The 24,580-nt window shown below is 33.8% G+C and overlaps 1 protein-coding gene and 2 pseudogenes across 1 annotated transcript; all 3 read left to right on the forward strand.

The window, feature by feature from the left end:
* The first annotated feature begins 3,039 nt into the window (after positions 1–3,039).
* On the forward strand, positions 3,040–10,865 carry LOC148584320 (TMV resistance protein N-like). Its single transcript, XM_088518092.1, has 7 exons — positions 3,040–3,542; positions 3,931–5,032; positions 8,532–8,804; positions 8,892–9,334; positions 9,419–10,142; positions 10,206–10,352; positions 10,443–10,865. The coding sequence occupies exons 1-7, from the start codon at positions 3,040–3,042 to the stop codon at positions 10,863–10,865; spliced, it is 3,615 nt and encodes a 1,204-aa protein (XP_088374218.1).
* A 749-nt stretch (positions 10,866–11,614) lies between these two features.
* On the forward strand, positions 11,615–15,408 carry LOC148584321 (uncharacterized; annotated as a pseudogene).
* Positions 15,409–16,243: 835 nt separating this feature from the next.
* On the forward strand, positions 16,244–23,962 carry LOC132185548 (TMV resistance protein N-like; annotated as a pseudogene).
* The last annotated feature ends 618 nt before the right edge of the window (positions 23,963–24,580 follow it).

Consider the following 24,580-nt stretch of genomic DNA (forward strand, 5'->3'; position numbering starts at 1 on the left):
ATATTGCAAATCTTAGGCTCTATCACCTTAAGCTTTTAAGATAATTGGCGATTTAACAAAAGGAAAAAACTGAAATTTTTCTTGTCAATGAACTTGGAAGTGTCACTGAAGATTGTTTCTGGGGGAGAGTGTTTTATGCATTTCCTTGTCTCAACAAGTTGTTCATGAAAAGACAGTAGTGCATTGTTTCTAATCTTTCTGTGGATTACCATATATAGTTTGAACTCCAATAAAATAAAGAGAGAAGCTTACCAAGAAGCCAGCTTCCAAGATCACCATTAACACATTCTTCCAACATTTGTTTTCCCTAAACAAATTCTGTAAAAATTAGTTCAGCTTGAACTCAGGAAAATTCACTATAAATTAGGAGGATCATGACCATCATACCAAGAGTTCCCTCTCCAATCAAGCATGATTTATCAAAAGAATTGGTGGCTCTGGCCATTTTCATCTTGGGAGAATATAAAGAGATCAGTGCAGTTGAACTGGAAGGGCTATGACTGCAGTGAATTGACAAATCTGCACGAAATCATTAACCGTCACAAAAGAATGCAGGAAGATCACCCACATATCATGTTTCTCACCTGATAGATTTTCCATGTCCTCTTCACTTTCATATTGTAGCTCTTGGAATCATGTAGGATGCCCTTTTACACATTAATCAGCTAATTAAGGCTAAAATGCATGCCTAAGGATAAACAGAAAAAGAGATTAAAGTTTTAATAGTTCTTTTGATTCACCCTTTTTTATGATTTTGTGTAGGTTATGGAAGCTCTGAAACACAAGAATGAAAATATTCAACCCTTAGTTTCACCCAACTGGAGGAATATGGAGCCACACTGTTTAGTTTTTATAGCATGGATGCATTTCTAGAGACGATGCAGAGCCTGCAGCAGACGACAATACCCATTACCCACTAGGCCAGCCTATGTAGCTATTGCAGGCCCAGAAGCCCACAATTGGGGCTGAATGGATTGGGCCTAAGCCAAGGGCCCCGGTTAAGAAATTCACGTACGAATTTATACTCCAATCATTTGATGTGAAAAATTCAGCCGCACAATATAAGACTAACTTATGAGATGTCACAAGAATAATAGTAAGACAATCATACTAAGTTTCTCATTGACCAATTAACCAAGTGGGTTCGATCACTATCCAACCATAAGAGAAATTTCTCACGCAATTCATGCTATGAATATTTTACATGCATCCCCCAAGTATGAAATGAAATTGGTTTGTTTGACTTAGCATTGGAGCAAAACCAGCCAACACAATCAACAAGCTCCTTTATCTAATCTTCTTTGCTTTGTAGCGATTGAAGAAAGCATAGAAGGACAGCGCTTTCCTTCAATAAAATTTTCATATCTCACAATAAAATTTTCATATCAAGTTGGTGTAAATCACTACGGGTTCCAAGAAATTTAAAGAAAAAGTAATCATCTATTTAGCAAAAAAAAATTAGAAAAAGCTGGTCAAAGACCCTAATAGCTAAAATTCCACATCAATAAAGACAACTTTAAAAAAATAAAAAATTAATTGATGGGGCCAATTTTATTGAAAGACACTAATTCCACAGCAATAAAGAAAACTTAAAAAAAGAAAAGAAAAGAGTATTTAGAATAAAAAAAATAAAAAGTTTGGAATCCACTATTACTAGTGGCGATGCTCCTGCTTTTCTTTTTCGACTCTTTCTTCTTCTTTTTTTTTCTTTTTTTTTTTTTTTTTTTTTGATTTGGTTATTTTAAGGATATGCCCGTTGTGGCTTTATCAACTATAATGGAAAAAAGATTGCAATATCTATCTCAATTAATCAAGCTAATCTCATCATCATAAACAGTAGCGATGCCAACATTTTAGTTTACAGGGATAAGAAAAAAGATTGAACTCAACAAAAATTGATTAAAAATTATAACTAACGAAATAAATAACCAATTGAACAAAATTTATTTGTCGTTCAAAACATATAGATACAATTTGAAATCTACTTTTTCTCGTTTACTGTTAAATTATTTAGCTGTTTTCGATGAGAATTTATATTTTTAAAATCACTACTTAATATTTTTTTTATTGCTGATGATCTTTAAAATAAAAATAATTAATAATATCGGGTTGTATTAAGGCATAAATATAAAACTAAGGAGGTCAAACCACCTAACACAACCAATTTAATTAAATTGGTCAAATCTGTCAACCCTAGTCATCTAATTTTGTATTGAATTTGTCTCAGGTTCGAGTTCGGCTCGGCTTGATTACAGTCCTACTTGCCTCCAATTCGTTGTACTTTTTCTCTTTGTCCACATTCAAGAAGATGAAGAGGGAAGAGGCTGCCTTCAATATCAAATAAATGTTATTTATTATCTAAACAAAAACAAATATGTAATGCGCATTAAGTTCTCTTAAGATGATGATTTTTATCGAACAAATAATATTAAATTCATTGAAGAAAGGTGGTATTTTGATTCAATTATAACAATGGTATACCCGATACCCACTTGACCAACCAGGTTACTATTGCAAGCTCAGGAGCCCACTTTATAACAAATTAACAATATGGTCCGCCAAGAAGTTTCTCATTTTTCTTTTGATGAATCACTTTATATATATATATATATATATATATATATATATATATATATATATATATATATATATATATATATATATATAATTTTTTTGCTTTTGAAGTGTCACTCGTGTGAGTCGTGTGACCAACTCGTATTCTTGATCATTATGATGCAACGCGGCATCCACTTTTGTATATAATTAATTAAGGAAAGCCTTTTCATTATACCTACCTGTTCTGCAATTCTTACTCAATTTTCTTGGCCATGGCTTTCCACAGAGAACTTTCCTCTTCCTCTTCCTCTAGCAAGTAGTAGAAGGAAGTTGCCAACAAGTTTCTTGACCTTTCTTTTTATGATCGGATTGTCTATTTAAGTTAAGGAGCTCTACTACGGTTGTTCTTCAACTCTCTCTCAACTTTTTCTACTAAGCACTAGTCTTGCAGACATTGATAGCTAGAGGATAAAGTCTTCTTCCATGGCCTTTCATGGAGCCTCTTCCTCTTCCTCTTACTCTTTCTCTTCCATCTCTCAGTGGGCTTACGACGTATTTTTGAGTTTTAGAGGTGAAGATACTCGTAAAACTTTTACTGCCCATCTATACGCAGCTTTGCGTCGAAATGGAATCAACACCTTCATGGATGACAAGCTTAGATGCGCAGAGGAAATTTCACCTTCACTTCTCGAAGCCATTCAAGAGTCAGAGATTTCAATCATTATAATATCTAAAAACTATGCATCATCCCGATGGTGCTTGGATGAGCTATTGAAGATCCTTGAGTGTAGAAAAACAAGGGGACAACAGGTTCTACCGTTGTTCTACGATGTAGATCCGTCGGAAGTACGGAATCAAACCAATAGTATTGGAAAAGCATTCACTCAACTTGAAAAAAGGTTCAAAGATGATGAAATGAAAGTAAAAGGGTGGAAGACAGCCCTAACCGAAGTGGCTAATTTGTCCGGAATGCATTTGGGGAACAGGTATTTCTAACCACTCTTGTTGCCTTCCTTCTATATTGTTCTTTTTTTGTTTCTTGTAATTATAGTACATCGTTATACATCTGTTTTCATGCATGTGAACTATTTTACATTTAAAAATGTCTACTTGTTACTAACATTAAAACTAATTTTTTTTTCTTACAAAAAAATAATAATAATAATTTTTTTAAAAGAATTAATCAAGCTCAACCGATTCTTTTCCTTTAGATGGAATAATCTACTTGGAAAAATGAACTTTCCATTTGTTGTGGTATATATAGTTTTCTATACTGACTTTTCTAAATAGTCCTAATTTCTTAATACATAATTTCTATGCTTTTTATATGAAGGTAACTCAATAGAATGTTTTGTTATCTTTTTGTATTCGTAGGAATGAACTTGAATTTATTCACGAAATCATTGAATGGGTGGATTCAATATTAGTAAAGAAGACATACTTTCAAGTTGCCCATTATCCAATTGAAATAGAGTCTCGTTTACAAGATGTGAAGTCACTTTTAGATATAGAGAAGAAGGACAGTACACACATGCTAGGGATCTTCGGAACTGGTGGAATTGGTAAGACAACTCTCGCCAAAGCTATCTACAACTCAATTGCTTCTCAATTTGAAGGTAATTGTTTTCTTGGAGACATTAGAGAAACTTCCGAACAAACGGGTGGTCTGGTCCGTTTGCAAAATGAACTTCTTTTTAAGATCCTAGAAAGTTCAAGTATAATGGTTGACAATGTTGATCAAGGAATTAATTTGATAAAGAAGAGGTTTCGCCTAATAAGGGTTCTTTTAGTTCTTGATGATGTGGATCAGTCAGTCCAATTAGAAAAGTTAGCTGGAAAAACTGATTGGTTTGGCATAGGAAGTAGAATCATCATAACAACAAGAGATAAAGATTTACTAACTAAGTATCATGCTTTAACCTACGAGGTGAAGGAATTGGGTCACTACAATGCTCTTCAGCTCTTTAGTTGGCATGCTTTTAATAGAGACAGACCTGATGATGATTATGTGGAAATTACTAAAGATGCAATACGTTATAGTGGAGGATTGCCACTAGCTTTAACGGTGATAGGCTCAACTCTAAAAGGAAGAGATATACTTTATTGGAAAAGTAAATTGGATGAGTACAAAATAATTCCTCACGATGATATTCAAAAAAAACTAAGAATAAGTTTTGATGGCTTGGATGAAAATGCGAAGAATATTTTCCTTGACATTGCGTGTTTCTTCAAAGGAGAGAATGTAGAAGATGTCATAAAAATGTTAGATAATATTCGTGGTTTTCACTCATATAGTGCCATTGAAGAGCTAAAGGATAAGTGTCTCGTAACTCAATATTACGGATCATTGCAGATGCATGACTTGCTGCAAGAAATGGGTAGGGAAATTGTTCGACAAGAATCACCTAATGAACCTGGCAAGCGCAGTAGATTGTGGTTTCATGAAGATGTTCGTGATGTCCTAGAAGGAAATACGGTAAAAATTTGTGTTAAGAATCCCTTTTAATTTTACATTTGCTTATCTTTGGTGAGTTAGGCTACTAGAAAATATTGAACTTTTTTTTTCACATATAAAAAAGTGCTAAAATGTTGCATGTGGATGCATATATATGTCACAGAAAATAATTAAATAAGTAGAATGAATTTAATTTCGTATAATTGGCTCTGTTTTTGTAAAACCATTTGTAAAATTGTTTTCAAATAACCGGATAATTAATTTATGATGACATCTCTAAAGATTTTACAAAATAAAAATTTGTTTGATATTTTACAAAATAACAATATTGCTTCAAGTTACTTGTTTATGGGGCTTTAAGGGTTGAATATTCACATAAAAATGGTGATGCTCATAATAGAAGGAGAGCATGTGAGGTTAATCCCACCTTGAGAAAAATAAATTCCCAATTAGAAATTCTAAAGATTATAATGAACTTTTTTTCAAATTTTAAATATAATTTTTGGATTTTTTTTAATATAAACACATTTTTCAAAATAAACTGCAAAATATTTTTCTAAAAATAAAATGCAAATCTCTTTTTAGAAAACGTCCTACGACTTTGTAATAGAATGTTTTGAAAAGACATGCATGCCCACTTTTTTAAGTGTGAAGGTTGGTCTTATTATTTATGAAAAACTAAAAAAAATGTGAAACTAAAAATAAAAATAAAAAAGGTGAATACTAGCCTCAGAGGCCGCCCCGTCATTGGAGGCGGACAGAACCCAACCCTTGCGTGCCTTTCATGGAGGGGGAGAGGTGGGAGACCCACCTTCAACCTTCATGAAGGGATGGGGGCCACTTGTAGAGGGCAACGTCCAACATATATATATATATATATATATATATATATATATATATTATCTTTTTACTGTTTTGTTTTAATTTTTTCTTGTTTTGAAAACTCTTTTGGGTTTTGGTTTTTAATAATATTTTTCATTATTAACAAACAAATTTTGTCTCTAAGAGGTAACTCAATCGGTTTGAGACCACGCCTCATAAAGCGGAGGTCACTAGTTCGAATCTCCTCTCCCCCTCTTATGTAGACATGTCAAAAAAAAATAATAAAAAAAACAAACAAATATTAAAATTAAAACTACACAGTAAAATTTGAAAAAAAAAAAAAAAATCCTTTTTATAAGAAAAAAATTAAAAATTTCTAATTTTTTTTATAAAAACTGAAAATTTTTGTTTTTATTTTTATTTTATAAATTCTTTTTTTTTTGTTTTGTTTTTATTTGTTTAAATAAATTATTTTTTTAGTTAAAATTTTCGATTTAAAAAAAAAATTAATTTTTTTTAAAATTTTTTTGATTTTACAAGGGTATTTTTGTCTTATTTAAAAATATATAAGGGCATTTTTATCTTTTTGTTAGCCTTAGGGGGACATTGACAATGTTTTGGTAGTTTTGGGTGGGAGAGTAACTTCTATAAGGAGGTGGTGTAAACCCATCCTTTTGTGCCTACCACTCATCAAGTAACACTTCAGCATTTTAGAATAAACTTAAATTTAAAGAAAAAAATACTATCACACCAGATTATTCCACATAAACCCTAAAAAATTAATTTTTTTTTTTTTAAAAAAAAAAAAACAAAACAAAAATTGATGGAGTGGCTGGGTGGCCACCCTGGCCACATCTAGCCCATCTGGGGTGGCTCCCCGGCCAACCCAGATGGGTTGGTGTTGGCGGCCGCAAATATTCTTAAAAAAAAAAAAAAAAAAAAAAAATATTGAATAAACCTAAATAATCTGGTGCTTTTGTTTTTATTTAGGTTTGTGCAATAATCCTAGGTGACAGCTTCTTATTGGTGGGCACAAAGAAGGTAGTTTACATTATCTCCTTATAGAAGTTATACTCTTTGGGGGGACATTGTCACGATTGAAAGTTTGGAAGGACATTGTCAATTAGATGATAGTTTGAGGAGGTATGTGGACTTTATCCAAAAATATAAAATCAAAAACTACTTGCAAAATCTTTACCAAACATGCCCATTACTGCCTATTTGGTAAAATTTTCAAAAACTCTTTTTTATTGGTAAACACTAAAAACTCTTTCCAAATACTAGTTAACCAAACAAATTTTCAAATATGATCTCTACCTAACACCATTTTGAAAATAAACTACAAAACCTTTTTAAATAACTACAAAGCACTTATCAAAAAATAAAACACAAAAGCATTTCTCAATTTTCAGGAAAAAGATTTTTTTTCAAGTCAAAGATTGTTTATGTACAATATATTTTTTTTAAAATTTTTTTTTTTTCAAGTGTAGGGTGTTGATTACAAATCGGGATCCCCAGTAATAGCTAGGGAATTGCCCATCAGTTTTTTTTTTTTTTTTTGAAATCTTGGCCATTGAATCTCATCCAAGGGTCTACAAGCTGCCACGTGTCTCACTAATTAAAAAATTATATTTTATTATTTAAATTTTAAAAAGAAAATATAAAACAAAATAATAATAATAATAATAATAATAATAATGAAATGGGGTGGCCGGCCACCCCATTTTTGCTATAGGGGGTGGCCGGCCACCCCATATTTTTTTATTATTTTGTTTTATATTTTATTTTTAAAATTTAAAAAATAAAATATTATTTTTTTAATTAGTGGGACACGTGGCGACTTGTAGACCCTTGGATGAGATTCAATGGCAAGGATTTACAAAAAATTGATGGGCAATTCTCCGGCTCTTGCTGGAGATCCCGAGCCGTTGATTACGTGCATAACAAATAAGAAGAGTACAAGTCTTTACAAATAAAAAGTTGGGGTGGTGCTACTGCCGCCTAATGGAGACCCGAAGCACGCTGCCATACAGATTTGGCAATCGCGCAGAGGTATCTAAACAAATCTAGTGGTTGTGCAGAGGCTGCTAGATGCATCTTCTAGCCCCATGGTTGCCGCAAGATGCAACTGGCAGCCCCGTGGTGGTAGCAGATGCTTTTGGCAGCGAGGCGATGGCCGCCAAGCTGCCAAATAAACACCACCACGGAGGTCACTTCTGCCAGCATGGGGCAACACCTTTTTTTTGTTTTTATTTTATTTTATTTTTTTAATTTTGTAAAATATTTTTCAATTTTTTGTTTCTAAAAAATGCTTCTCAAAATTTTACCAAAACAATTTTCATTTGCAGACCCCACATGTAACACTTTGTTTTTTTGTTTTTGCTTTTGTTTTTTTTTTAAAAAAAAAAACAAAAAAAAAAAAAGCAATATACAATGACAAACAATATAAGCTTGTTTCTTTTTACAAAGTAATATATATATATAAGTTTTATCAAGACAAGAATTATCACTACAAAAAACCAATTTTTTTCTGACATCAGTTTTCTAATGTGTCAGATGGTCTGACACGTTAGAAAATCCTCTTGATGGGGTAGTTTTGACGTGTTTCAGTCATTACATTTATAGGTCTAGGAAGTGTTAAAATATGAACTTTATGTAGGATTTTGCTGATAGACTTAACTATACATTGTCTTATTAGGGAACAAACACAGTTGAGGGCATGTTGATACGTTTGCCTAAACCAGGCTGGATACACTTGACTCCTAAAGCCTTCAAGAAGATGAAAAGGCTCAAAATGTTTATAAACAACAATGCATGTTTTTCTGGAGAGCCTAGTTTTCTCTCTAATGAGTTAAGATTGCTTAATTGGCCTAATTATCCTGGAGAATCGTTGCCACCCAATTTTTGTGGAAAGAACCTTGTCGTTTTAACAATGCCTCAAAGTCCCCTCAAGGAATTGGAGGGAGTCCAGGTAGAATTATTGTTTTTAATATTTTTTTCATTTAGGTTCTATTGTAAACTTCTTTCAAACTAATTTATTTCCACTTTTTCTTGACAGAATTTTCAAAACATGACAACTATGAATTTCTCTTTTTGTGAATTCCTAAGAAAATTTCCTGATGTTTCAAGGATCCCAAATTTAGAGAAATTGGACCTTGATTATTGTGAAAATTTAGTTGAGGTTCATCATTCTGTTGGATTCCTTGATAAGCTCGTTAGTTTGAGACTTGGAGGATGCCCTAATCTTAGGATTTTTCCAAGAAGCCTTAAAATGAGATCTCTGAAACTTCTTTGGCTTCAAGGTTGCTCAAGGCTTAAGAACTTTCCTGAAATTGAGTGTCAAATGGAATGTTTAGAGAATATAAACTTTCGAGAAACTGGTATAGAGGAACTGCCTTCTTCCATTGGATACCTCGCTGGGGTTAAAACCTTAAATCTAAGCGGTTGCACAAACCTTATGGATCTTCCATATAGCATTCATAAGTTGCAACATTTGGAAAGACTATCCATTGGGAACATGGATAGGATTGTACTACCGTTTCTAAGCCTTCCATATCGCAATTATCAATTGTGTCATTTGGAGCATCTTAATCTCTCTGGTTGTTCAAAAGTTATTGAGTTTCTAAATGTGGTGGAGAATACGAGACAATCCGTTCCCGTTGTTGTATCCATAGAGGAATATGAAATTTCACCAGTGGCAGAATTACTCCAATTGTCGCCTTCGACAAATAGAAACGATTCTAATGATGGTTGTTTCTCGATATTATTTCCAAAACTTCGAATGTTGGATCTTAAAAATTGTGACCTCTCAAAATCAAATTTCTTTAGGACCTTTGATTGTTGCTCCACGTTGACGGAATTAGAGCTATCAATGAGTGATATTGTTACCCTTCCTCCATGCATCAGCAGATTTGTTAGATTGAAGAACCTTTATTTGATCGGATGCAAGGCACTTAAAGAAATTCTAGGACTTCCACCCAATGTAAAACAAGTGGTAGCTAGCGGGTGCGTATCATTAGCAATATTTTTAGAAGAAGACAGAAGATCTCAATTGTTTAATACACCAGAGGCCTTATGCCAGGTTGGAACGGTATTTCCAACGTTGATTCTTGGAAACCATGTTCTAGCAGAATCGGATTTCTTGATTCAACGTGATTGCCTTTCTAGTTTGAAACATCTAGATCTATCAAGTAGCGCTACTGTTAGCCTTCCTGCGTGGCTCAATAAATTTGTTGGATTGGAGAAGCTTAACTTGAACGGTTGCAACAAACTTGGAGAAATTCCAGAACTTCCACCAAATATAAAATATGTTTACTTGAACGGTTGCAACAAACTTAGAGAAATTCCAGAACTTCCACCAAAAATAAAAAAGGTATATGCGGAGGGATGCACGTCATTGGAAAGATTTCAATTTAGTAATGTAAAGGATTTACCAATGCTTAAATGGATTGAATTCTCCAATTGCCATGGACTGCGTGAAAATATGGGGGATGATCTGGAAATTTGTTTAATGAGCGTGGTATGTACCTCTCTTTAACCTATATACTTGTTAGTATGTGCCTTCATTTGTAGGTCTTTTCACTGAAAATTTGTCATATCTGTGTAACAGGGACATTCTAACAACCATAAATTTGGTTGTATATTTCCGGGAAATAAGATTCCTGATTACTTTAGCTATCATAAAGAAGTTTCAAATGCTAATTCGTGTGAAATAGATATCAAAGAGCCTGTACATTTGGATCAGAATACAAGATTTTCTTTCTCTGCTGTTATTGGAACAGATGATATACAAGATGCAGTTACTTTTGGAATTTTCGTTGAAGTCATCAATGATATTGGTCAAAAAATCTATTCTCATACGTCTCATTATATGGGTAATCCAGTCGGCTCACATGTCGTATGGATGAATTTCCATGGTTCACACCACTGGAAGCTAAAGACGAATAACCTTCAAGTGAAATTTACAATAATGGATGTGCATGCGTCAAGGTATTTTAAGAGTTGCGGATTCCAAATAGTTGCAGGGCAATAAACTATTTGGGACAGAGTCCCTAGCTTGGGTTATGATAATGTAAGTGCGGCACTTATTTAGTCTCTTATTTTGTAATTAAGGTATACGGGGATTTCTTTTTCTTTTTCTTTTTCTTTTTTTCAAAGCCGATTTTGTTACCCCTTTAAATTAAGGGTTTTGTTCGTGCTTTTATAGTTTTCTGGTTTTTCATAAATTCATCAGCAATGAAAACTAATTGATTGTTGACCTGCTAGGCGTATTGAAGGATTTCCTTTTGCTTTGGCTTTCTGTGTTTTGCAAGTTACATGCTGCAACTTCTACTTCAGATGCCATGTACGTGATTTACTCTCCATAGCCTTTTGTTTAAGGTTAAATTATCCAAGAGATTATAATTGATTTCTTTGTTAAATATTTACCAATTCTACATCCTATAAGCATAGTCTCTATCTGTCATGTAGTAAGCTGCCTAAATGAGACTCGAATTACAATTGTTAATGGGTGCATCTCTGTTTTTTTTGTTTAAGTACTTTGTTAAGGCACTTCTTAAAGATTGCTTTTCCAATTCCTTAATTGAGACATGTTTATGCACCCACTAACAATTGTTTGGACATGTTTGGTTAATTGGCCAAACATGCACCCATGAATTAACCCAAGAAATTGTTTGTCATAAATATTTGACATGCACCCATTAAAAAAATTTAGCACAAATAGGAAAGCACAAATATTGAGCCAAGAAAAACTCTGTTTTACCAAATGTAATACGAGTGAAAGCTAGCAAATGCATGTCATTGGCAATATTTTTAGAAGACTCTCAATTGTTTAATACGTGCTACCCACCAGAGGCCCTATTCCAAGATGGAACGGTATTTCCAGCGTTGAATCTTGGAAACGATGCCATGACAGAATCTGATTTCTTGATTCAACGTGATTGCCCTTCTAGTTTGAAACTTATAAATCCATCAAGTAGCGCTATTGTTAGCCTTCCTGTGTGGCTCAACAAATTTGCTGGATTGAAGAGACTTTATTTGGCTGGTTGCAAGAAACTTGGAGAAATTCCAGAACTTCCACCAACGCTTGAATGGATGGACCTCTCCAATTGCCATAGACTGCGTGCAAATATGGGGATGATCTTGAAATTTGTTTAATGAGTAAGGTACCTCTCTTTCACACACACACACACACACACACACATATATGTATATATACTTGTTAGTATATGCCTTTTATTTGTAGGTCTTATTACTAAAAATTTGTCATATCCCTGTAACAGGGACGTCATCTTAAGGACCATAAATTTGGTTGTATATTTGTGGGAAACAAGATTCCAGATTGGTTCAGCCATTGTAAAGAGGTTTCAAATGTTAATCCATGTGAAATAGATATCAATGAGCCTCTACATTTGGATTTAAAGAATACAAGATTTGCTTTCTCTGCTGTTGTTGGAGCAGAGGATGTACAAGATAAGGTTTACTTTCGAATTCAAGTTGTAGTCACCAATGATATTGGTGAACGTGTGTATTCTCATAAGTCTGATTTAATCATGAATTCAACCAGCTCAGATCGTGTATGTCTGCATTTCCAAGGTTCACACCATTCTCAGCAGACTCAGCTAAAGACGGATAATTTTCGAGTTAAATTTACATTCAACGGTCCATTACGTCAATGTTCAAAGAGAATGCTCTTTAAAAGTGTCGGATTCCATCTAGAACATAAATTAATTGATGATATTCAACTCTCTGAGACACCGTGACGGTGATGGTGATGATGATGAGTTCAGGTTGGTACTCCTTTAAAGCTTAAGCTTCTCATAGAGTATTTATTTGTTGAAATTTGCATCAGAGCAAATACACGTCTTTATTGAAGTTGTGAGTTGAGTTTAGTTGTGTTTGTTTAATGCAGGCTACATCGAGAAGCTTTTATGTGAGGTTAAAGAGCTCCAGACTTGTTTCTTCTTAATTTTAAGTTGAATAATTTGTTTATGTAATCTTTCTCTCTTTTTCAGTGCTTCTTTTATTGCATCCAATTGATTCATCCCATTCACAGCACTTGCTAGATTCTTCTTAGACATCAATGGGAAGCAAGTCCACGTATCCAAGTCAGGTATATATGGCATCCAAAATAAACGATTGTTAAGAAATTCTGTTTCTACTATTCCAGGGTTTTGGCTCTTGCTGATAAACATGAACATCGGTTAAACCTCAATATTTTCCTCTTTTTCTTGCAGGGTGGCCTAAAAGCTTTGGGTTTGCAATTTACCAAATGGACATCTTTGCTGGGTATTGCAAGTTCTCTTTGAGGCCACAATACATACATGAGCTCACAATAATATATGCTTATTGGGTCGCTACCACCCGTTCTAATGACAACTTTCCCTCATTTGTGTTTCTCCTATTGGATCTTCTTCTTTTGGGTGTAGTTTTTTGTTGGCCTATTTGTTTATAGGCCTGGGTTTCTTTTTTGTGCTGCATTTGCTTTGGTTTCTGTTAGTTCTTAAGGTTGGCTAATTAATTTGGTGTTCAAAAAGGCAATTCAATGTTTCGGTTGCAAGCTCGTTCATTGGTGGATCGAACGGCACTCCTCAACGATAAGAAGCCTATTGAAGGTTTCGGTAAAGAAAAATCACTTCAAGAGGATTGTAGAGCTAAGAGACACGCATAAAGTTTGTTGATCTTACAGAGTCTAAAATTTGCTAAGCGTTGTAAGTTTTTTGAGTTTCTTTGTGTTTGTAATCTGAATTTTTTTATAGTGATTTCCTGAGTTTGAGTTTGGCTTTTATATATAGTTTTCTGCTTTATGATTTTGGTGGCATAAATTCATCGGCAATGAAAACTAACAAATTCTTGACCTGCTTGGCATATTGAAGGAGTTCATTTTGCTTTGGCTTTTGTGTGTTTTGCGGGACTTAGACAATCTGGCAGGCAATTCAGTTTCAGCAATAGCACTTATACTTCCTCTTCTCATTATTGCATCCCTTTCCTGTATCAATGACAAGAGGCACACGACATATTAACCTAACTCGTCATTTCTGGATACACAGTCGAAACAAAAAAAAAAAAAAAAAAAAAACCTTCTTCCTAAGGGTAGAGGGTTTGTCTCGGGTTTGAATCATGGAAGAAATTGGATTAAAATGTTTTGTATATATATATATATATATATATATAAACATAGTGCATGTTAGGGCTTTGAATATTGATAGGTGAGTGGATCTGCTAAAAACGAAATGTCAAAAATCGGGTCAGTGCTGATAGAGTAAGTCGCTGCGAACGTTGAATTCAAAAGTGTGGTTGAATGTTACGGATGCTAAGTATTAAGGGTTTAACCAAATCGGTATCCAACAGTTCTAATAATTTGAGATGAATGATTAGGTCATAGGTTAGTGAAATGTTACAGATTCAAAGGATTAATGGTTTAACCAAATCAGTATCCAACAATTCTAAAAATTTTAGATCAATGATTAGGCTTTAACAATAACAAGTTTACCATAAAACTCAAATGAGAGATAATACCTCCTCAAGTACTAGAGAGTTTGACTTTCTTCCCATCAAAAGTTGAAGCAGACTCTTTCAACTTGCAATTTGATAAGATGGGGTTGCAAATCTTAGGCTCTAATTTCTCATTATTAAGTAATATGTTTTATAACTTGGCCAATATTGCAAATCTTAGGCTCTATTACTTTAAGTTTTTAAGATAATTGGCGATTTAACAAAAGGAAAAAACTGAAATTTTTCTTGTCAATGAACATGGAAGTGTCACTGAAGATTGTTTCTGGGGAAGAGTGTTTTATGCATTTCCTTGTCTCAACAAGTTGTTCATGAAAAGACAGTAGTGCTGCTATTGCATTGAACTCCCATAAAATAAAAAGAGAAGCTTACCAAGAAGCCAGCTTCCAAGATCACCATTAACACATTCTTCCAACATTTGTTTTCCCTAAACAAATTCTGTAAAAATTAGTTCAGCTTGAACTCAGGAAAATTCACTATAAATTAGGAGGATCATGACCATCATACCAAGAGTTCCCTCTCCAATCAAGCATGATTTATCAAAAGAATTGGTGGCTCTGGCCCATTTTCATCTTGGGAGAATATAAAGAGATCAGTGCAGTTGAACTTGAAGGGCTGTGACTGCAGTGAATTGACAAATCTGCACGAAATCATTAACAGTCACAAAAGAATGCAGGAAGATCACCCACATATCATGTTTCTCACCTGATAGATTTTCCATGTCCTGTTCACTTTCATATTGTAGCTTCTTCCATGTTAGTATTGGAGTATCTTGGAATCATGTAGGATGCCCTTTTACACATTAATCAGCTAATTAAGGCTAAAATGCATGCCTAAGGATAAACAGAAAAAGAGATTAAAGTTTTAATAGTTTTTGATTCACCCTTTTTTATGATTTTGTGTAGGTTATCGAAGCTCTGAAACACAAGAATGAAAACATTCAACCCTTAGCTTCAACCAACTGGAGGAATATGGAGCCAGACTGTATAGTTTTTATAGGATGCATTGCTAGAGATGATGCAGAGCCTGCAGCAGACGACAATACCCATTACCCACTAGGCTAGCCTATGTAGCTATTGCAGGCCCAGAAGCCCACAATTGGGGCTGAATGGATTGGGCCTAAGCCAAGGGCCCCAGTTAAGAAATTCACTTGATGAGACTAACTTGATGAGAAAAATTCAGCCACACAATATAAGACTAACTTGATGAGATGTCACAAGAATAATAGTAAGACAATCATACTAAGTCTCTCATTGACAAATTAACCAAGTGGGTTCGATCACTATCCACCCGTAAGAGAAATTTCTCACGCAATCCATGCTATGAATATTTTACACGCAATCCCTCAAGGTGATTAGTTCTAAACTTCTTGTTACCGATCAAGTTTAGCCACTTTTCATAAGTGTTAGAATAAGATCATTCCACATTTATTTACTTTGACAATTGTGTTCAAGCAGAGTTCAGCCATCCACTTATGGTGATGATATATTGGTTTCAAGAAATTTTTTAAAGCTGTTAAGAACACAAGGACATGGTGTCGAATCTCACAATAAAATTTTCATATCTAGTTGGTGTAAATCACTACGGGTTCCAAGAAGTTTAAAGAAAAAATAATCAACTATTTAGCAAAAAAAAATTAGAAAAAGCTGGTCAGAGTCCATATTTTTTAATCTCATTATCCCATTCACTGGAATGATCCGTAAAAGGAATTGCCGAGAAGTTTCTCATTTTTTATTTTTTATTTTCTTGTATTCTTTTGATGATGATTATGATGCAACGCGGCATCGGATTGTCTATTTAACTTAAGGAGCTGTGGTGCGTTTGTTCTGCAACTCACTCTCTCAACTTTTTCTATTAAGCACTTGTCTTGCATACATTGAGATATAGAGGATAACTTCTTCCATGGCCTTCCACGGATCCTCTTCCTCTTCTGTTTCTCGGTTGGCTTACGAAGTATTCTTAAGTTTTAGAGGGGAAGATACTCGCAAATCTTTTACCACCCATTTATATGCAGCTTTGTGTCGGAATGGAATTTACACCTTCATGGACGATAAGCTTAGAAGCGGAGAGGAAATTTCACCAGCACTTGTCAAAGCCATTGAAGACTCACAAATTTCAATCATTGTACTCTCTAAAAACTATGCATCATCCCGATGGTGCTTGGACGAGCTAACGAAAATTCTCGATTGTAGAAAAACAAAGGGGCAACAGGTTTTACCAGTGTTCTACGACATAGATCCATCGGAAGTACGAAATCAAACCAATAGTGTTTGAGAAGCGTTGGCTAAACTTGAAAAAAGGTTTAATGATGATAAAATGAATGTGGAGAGGTGGAAGACATCCCTAACAGAAGCTGCCAATTTGTCTGGGATGCATTTGGGGAACAGGTATTTTTAACCACTCTTGTTGCCTTCCTTTTAGATTGTTCTCTTTTCTTTTTGGAGAAACTTCACATACCTCCCTTGAACTTACTCACATTCTGCAAACACTCCCGATTTTCAAAATTTCTCACTCTGGTGTATCGAACTTTCGTTTCGTTCCAAATACCCCCTATCGTTAGATATTGGAATTAAATAAAATGGTAGAATGAGTAAAAGACTTTTATACCCCTAAAATTTTTAAAAATTTCAAATTTACCCTTATTTATAAATAAAAAGTTATTATTATAATTATTATATTTTAAAAAAAATGAATCATCTTGGGTTACTTTGTGACCTACGGCGGGTCACAAGTTGTGACCCACCGTCACTTTTTTTTAAAAAATAATAAGAATGAGAATAATATGATCCGAGGGTCACAACACGAGTGGGTTAGATCCACTGGTAAACTCACGGGCCAAGAGTTTCTTTAAAAAGAATTAGTTTTTTAATAAAAAATAAGAGCATTTTAGGAATTTCACACACCTCCGTTAGTATTTACCCGAAAATCCTAACGGAATGAGTAACTGAAACGAAAGTTTAATATACAAAAGTGAGAGATTTTGAAAATTGAGGAGTGTTTGCAAAAGGTACGTAAGTTCAGGGGAGAAGTGAAGTTCCCATTGTTTTTTCTTTCTTGTAATGATAGTACATAGTTATACACCTGTTTTCATGCATGTGAACTATTTTACATTTAAAATGTCTGCTTGTAATTAACATTTAAACTAATTTTTGTTCAAGAATTAATTAAACTCAGCCGATTCTTTTGCTTTGGATGGTATAATTTACTTAAATAACTTATTCATGACCTAAAAAAATTTGAAAACTGAGCTTTCCATTTGTTGTGGCAAATACAGTTTTGTAGACTGACTTTTCTTTCTAGTCCTAATTTCTTAATATATAATTTATTTATTTTTTTTATATAAAGGTAACTCATTTGAAAATGAATAGAAATGATGTACTAAAAATTATATTTGCCCTAACAAATGGAAAGTTCATTTTCAATTTTTTTTGTAGGTCATGAACAAATTAGGAGAAACTTCACTTAACCCTTCTAAACTTTCATCATTTTTGCAATTACCTATCAAAGTTTCAAAAACTTTCAATTTAGTGTATTGAACTTCTAATTTTTTATAATGTCACACATCCATTAGGTTCTTCCGTTAAATTCTATTGGAGGGGTGTTAAAATTATCAAAATACCCCCTTTTAAAAAAAAAATTACGAAAATTCAAGCATTGGCCAAGATTTAATGGAAATTACAAAAATACTCACACTTGAATCTTTGCAAAAAAAAAAAAAAAATTGTTATTTTGAAAATTTTGACATGATTTAACAAAAAAAAACATAATGAAATGAGTGACATTGCAAAAAATTAAGAGTTTTTGAACTTTAGGGGGGTAATTGCAAAAATGATGGAAGTTCAAATGAAGTTTCTCCTAATTTAGTCATGACCTAAAAAAAAATTGAAAATGAACTTTCCATTTGTAACTAACGCCCCCAAAATTGGCCTTGACTATTTTTGTAGGGTTACTGGCAATCTGTTCAATTCAGTTAACTTGTACCTGTCTAAAGGTATTGTAAATATATATAGTAACATAACACAAGCTTAGTCATAGTACTGTAAAACTTGCAAAAGGATGGAATTCTGCTAATAACACAAAAATCATCTTAATAAGAAAGGCTTACCTCAAGAAGGGCAAGGCAAAGCTAAAGACAAGGCTCGAATCTTCTCTTTTCTTTTTTATGATACTTCTTTCAAGGTTTAGCGGAAAATATGGAAGTGAGGAAAATGGAGCAGAAGGGTAGGACATTTATAGGGGGGGGGGGGGGTGCAAGACAATTTGAAGAATTAATTAAAATTACTTTTCAAACTATGCTCGAACGTTCAGTGTATTATTACATAGTAGTTCTAGTGTTTCAGATCGAACATTGGTCAATACCCAATAGTTTTTGATTCGGTTGTCGAATGTTCAGTGGTCCCTTACTGAATGTTCGTTGTATTTACAAAAATATATGTTTTTCCTAGTGGCCGAGATTGAGTTTTAAAGTTTTGGAGCATCACACCATTTGATGCAACACACATAATTTTTTAATACATAATATCTATTTATTTTATATGAAGATAGTTACCCATTAGATGTTTTGTTATCTTTTTGTATTGGTAGGAATGAACCCGAATTTATTCACGAAATCATTGAAATGGTGAATTCTATATTAATCAAAAAGACATACTTCCAAGTTTCTCAATATCCAATTGGAATAGAGTCTCGTGTACAAGATGTGAAGTCGCTTTTAGATATAGAGAAGAATGAGAGTACATGGATGGTAGGGATTTTTGGAATTGGTGGAATTGGGAAGACAACTCTCGCCAAAGCGATCTACAACTCGATTGCTTCTCAGTTTGAAAGTAGTTGTTTTCTGGAGAATATTAGAGAAACTTCCAACCAAAAGGGTCTAATCCATTTGCAAAATAAACTTCTTTCTATCATCCTAGGAGATTCAAGTCTAATTGTTGACAATGTTGATCAAGGAATTACTTTGATAAAGCAGAGACTTCACCTAATAAGGATACTTCTCGTTCTTGATGATGTGGATCATTCGGACCAATTGGAAAAGATAGTTGAAAAAGGTGATTGGTTTGGTTTAGGAAGTAGAATCATCATAACAACGAGAAATAAATATTTACTAACTAAGCATCAAGTTTGCACCTACGAGATGAAGAAATTGGGTCTCGACAAAGCTCTCAAACTCTTTAGTTGGCATGCCTTCAATACACAGAAACCTGATAATGATTATGGGGAAGTCACAAAAGCTGTGGTGCATTATGCTGGAGGATTGCCACTAGCTTTAACGAAGTTAGGCTCAGCTCTAAAAGGTAGAGATAAACTTTATTGGAAAAATAAAGTGGACGAGTACAAAATAATTCCTCACGATGATATTCAAAAAACCCTTAGAATAAGTTTTGATGGATTGGATGAAAATGCAAAGAATATTTTCCTTGACATCGCATGTTTCTTCGAAGGAAAGAATGTAGAATATGTCACAAAAATACTCGATAGTACTCATGGTTTTTACTCATATAGTGGCATTGAAGAGCTAAAGGATAGGTGTCTCGTAACTCAGTCTAACAACAAATCATTGAAGATGCATAATTTGATTCAAGAAATGGGTAGAGAAATTGTTCGACAAGAATCACTGAATGAGCCTGGCAACCGTAGTAGATTGTGGTTTCATGAAGATGTTCGTGATGTCCTAGAAAGAGATACGGTAAAACTCCCTTTTAATTCTTTTTTTTTTTCCTGAGTTAAGCTACAAGAAAAATATTGAACTTTTTTTTGCATAAAAAGGCTAAAAGGTTGCATGCAAATATATGCATGTGGATACATATATGTAGCAGAAAAGAATCAAATAAGTAGAATGAATATAATTTCAAAACCAAATTAAAATTACACCATAATTACAATAATATCTAGTTTAATTGGCTGAGTTTTTCTAAAACCATTTGTAAATTTGTTTTCATATAACATGATAGTTAATACAAGCCTCCATAAATAAGTTGCCCCTTCATCGGAGGAAGATAGAGACTCACCCCTTGTGTACATACCTCTCGCGGAAGGAGAGAGGGAAGAGATCCACATGTACCCTTCAGTGAAGGAATGGGGGCTTCTCATGGAGTCCAACATCCAACATATTTTTTCTTTTCTTTTTTCTTTTTCTATTTTGTTTTAATGATTTCTTGTTTTGAAAACTCTTTTCAATTTTTGTTTTTATAATATTTTTCATTTTTAACAAACGAATTTCTATCATTGGATAATACATAGAGTCTTTCCCAATTTTTACTGTGTTAAAAACTCTTTCAAAAAATGTAAAATAAAAAATTACTTTCAAAACTTTACCAAACATACCCAATTACTGTTTGTTTGATTAAATTTTCAAAAACTCTTTTCTATAGCCAAACAATTTTTAAATATGATCTTTTACTACCTATGCCCTTTTCAAAATAAACTACAAAACACTTATCAAAAAAAAAAAAAAAACACAAAAATACTTCTCAATTTCTTTCAAGAAAAAGAATTTTTTTTTTTTTTTTCAGGTGTAAGTGTGTTGAATTACATGTATAACCAAATAAAAAAAAGAAAAGAAAGTCTTTAAAAATAAAAATTTGGAGCGGTGCTGTCGTTGCCTGATGGCAACCCAGAGTCCCAGACGCATCTTGCGGTCCCATGGTTGCCGCCAGTCACATTTGGCAGCCCCGTGGTGGCTGTAAATGCATCTGCCAACTAGGTGGTGGCTGCCGGGCTGTCAAATGAACACAACAAATGAGGCCTAGCGGTGGTTGCTGCCACCGTGGAGGAACACTCTTTTTTATTTTATTTTGTAAAAACATTTTTCAATTTTTGGTTTCTCAAAATGCTTCTCAAAATTTTAACAAACCAATTTTCATTTGCTAACCCCACATGCAACACTTGTTTAAAATGTGGCCAGAACAAATTAAATTTTTATCTTTGTCAAAACCTAAGACACTTTGCAAAACTTTACCAAATAGTATCTCAATATTTTATTATTCATTTCTCAAAAAAAAAAAATGTAAAAGAAATTTGACGAATAATATTACAAAATAGCTGAATAAATGGAATGATTTTAACTAAGAAAAATAAATAAAAGCATCATTGGTAACTGCTTCTATTATTTCAAAGATATGCACCATTTTTAAGAGTATATTGCCTTTCCTTTTATGAAAAAGTTGGGTAATATATATAATGATCAATCACTTTAGGTCATTCCAATAACATTTAAAATAAATAAATAAATAAACTACTCATTTTGAAAATCTTACAAGCTTATACACTTAATTATACATTGTCTTGTTAGGGAACAAACAAAGTTGAAGGCATTTTGATACATTTGCCTAAACCAGGCTTGATACACTTAAGTCCCAACACCTTCAAGAAGATGAAAAAGCTTCGAATGTTTGAAAACCGCAATGCATGCTTTTCTGAAGAGCCGAATTTTCTCTCTAATGAGTTAAGATTGCTTGATTGGTATAAATATCCTGGAGAATCTTTGCCATCCAATTTTTGTGGAAAGAATCTTGTTGTTTTAAGAATGCGTCATAGCCAACTCAAGGATTTGGAGGGAGTCCAGGTAAAAGTACTGTTTATAATATATCATCCTTTAGGTTATGTTGTAAACTTTTTTCAAACTAATTTGTTTCCTCTTTTTCTTGACAGAATTTTCAAAACACGATAATTATGAATTTCTCTCATTGTAAATTCCTACGAAAAATTCCTGATGTTTCAAGGATCCCAAATTTACAGAAGTTGATTCTTACAGGTTGCACAAATTTAGTTGAGGTTCATCATTCTGTTGGATCCCAGGATAAGCTCGTTAGTTTGAGACTTAAAGGATGCTCTAATCTTATGAGTTTTCTGAGAAGCCTCAAGATGAGATCTCTCAAATTTCTTTCGCTTCAGGGTTGCTTAAAGCTTAAGAATTTTCCTGAAATCCAGTGTCAAATGGAATGTTTAAAGAAAATTGACTTTAGAAAAACTGGTATAAAGGAACTGCCTTCATCCATTGGGTACCTCGTTGGGATTAAAACCTTAAATCTAAGCACTAGCACAAAGCTTACGGATCTTCCGGATAGCATTCATAAGTTGCAACATTTAGAAATACTAAACATTGGCGGGGGCTTGACTAGGACTATAGGATCTAGAAACTTTCCAGATGCATATCATCTTGTTCTCCTACGTTGTTCGAAAGTTGCTGAGTTTTTTAAAGTAGAGGAGGATACGAGGCATTCCATGCCCACGGTTGTATCCATGGAGGAATCTGCCACTTCATCAACACCAGAATTACTCCAATTGTCGCCTCTGACGGATACAAGCGATTCTAATGATGGTTGTTCCTCCATACTATTTCCGAAACTTCAAATGTTGGCTTTTATAAATTGTGACCTCTCAGAATCAAATATCTTTAGGACCTTTTATTGGTTCTCCACATTGACGATTTTAGTAATAGCATACAGTGATATTGTTACCCTTCCTCCGTGCATCAGAAGATTTGTTAGATTGAAGCACCTATATTTGATAAAATGCAAACAACTTCGAGAGATTCTTGGACTTCCACCAAATGTAGAATTTGTGGCAGCTTACAAGTGTGTGTCACTGGCAATATTTTTAGAAGAAGGTAGAATATCTCAATTGTTTAATGCACCAGATGCCTTGTTCCAGGTTGGAACGATATTTCCAGCATTGATTCTTGGAAACAATGTCCTACCAGAATCAGATTTCTTAATTCAACGTGATTGCCCTTCTAGTTTAAAAGTTCTAAAACTACTTGGTAGTGCTATTGTTAGCCTTCCTGTATGGCTCAATAGATTTGCTGGATTGGAGCAACTTTACTTGGGCGGTTGCAAGCAACTAAGAGAAATTCCAGAACTTCCACCAACTCTTCAACTGATTGACTTGTTCGGTTGCCATGGATTGCATGAAAATATAGGGGTCGATATGCAAATTCGTTTAATGAGTGAGGTGTGTACCTCTCTTTCACACACACACACAGATAGATATATATATATATATATATATATATATATATATATATATATATATATATAATTTTTAGTTAGTGCCTTCATTTGTAGGTCTTATCACTGAAAGTTTGTCATATCCCCGTAACAGGGACAACTTAAGGACCATGAATTTGGCTGTATATTTGTTGGAAACAAGATTCCAGATTGGTTCAACCACTGTAAAGAGGTTTCAAATGCTAATTCGTGTGAAATTGATATCGATGAGCCTGTACATTTGGATTTAGAGAATACAAGATTTTCTTTCTCTGCAGTCATTGGAACAAATGATGTACAAGTTGAAGTACTTGTTTTGCAAATTTGTGTTGAAGTCATCAACAATGGCCAACGAATCATTTATCGTACGTTTACTTTCATCAATAATTCAACCCGCTCAGATAATGTATGGTTACAATTCCATGTTTCACACCGATATCAGCTAAAGATGGATAATCTTCGAGTTAAATTTACATGCAAGGATCAACAGTTCAAGTCTACATGCAAGTATAACAATTTCAAGCCTTCAAAGTCAATGTTCTTTAAGAGTTGTGGATTCCACTTGGAACATATATATGAAGAGAAAGCGATAGATATAATTGATGATATTCAACTCTCAAAGACGCTGTGATGATGATCGATGGCAACTTGGAATTCAATTGATACCCACAAAAAAGAGGCGTTCTTCTTCCTTTCAAGCTATATATACCATGTTTGTGGAAGATGTGCAAGGTTGGTCTCACCAGATCTCTTCGCTAGTCCCCATTAACCTCATGAGCCTATCATGATCGTTCAGGTTGGTAGTCTATGCCCTTGTATTATGTTTATTCTGTTAAATTACCACTTGTCCCAAAATAAACTTAAGTTGATAAGAAGAGATAAATTCAATTACTTAATTAATATTTTAACCCTAACATGTAGGCTCAAACTCCCTTTTTAATAGGTGATGCACAACAAGTAAAATATTTGCTAGGTATTGCAAGTTTTCTTTGAGACCACAATTCATACATGTGCTCACAATAATATATGCTTATTGGGTCGCTACCACCCGTTCTAATTACAACTTTCCCTTGTATGTGTTTCTCCTTCTTTTGAATGTAGTTTTTTGTTGGCCTATTTTTTTTAAAGGCCTTGGTCTCTTTTTTTGTGCTGCATTTGATTTGGTTTCTGTTAATTCTTAAGGTCGGCTAATTTGGTGTTCAAAAAGGCAATTCAATGTTTCAATTGCAAGCTTGTTCATTGGTGGATT

Source organism: Corylus avellana, chromosome 7 (assembly GCF_965113065.1).
Source record: "Corylus avellana chromosome 7, dhCorAvel1.hap1.2, whole genome shotgun sequence".
Classification (NCBI taxonomy): domain Eukaryota; kingdom Viridiplantae; phylum Streptophyta; class Magnoliopsida; order Fagales; family Betulaceae; genus Corylus; species Corylus avellana.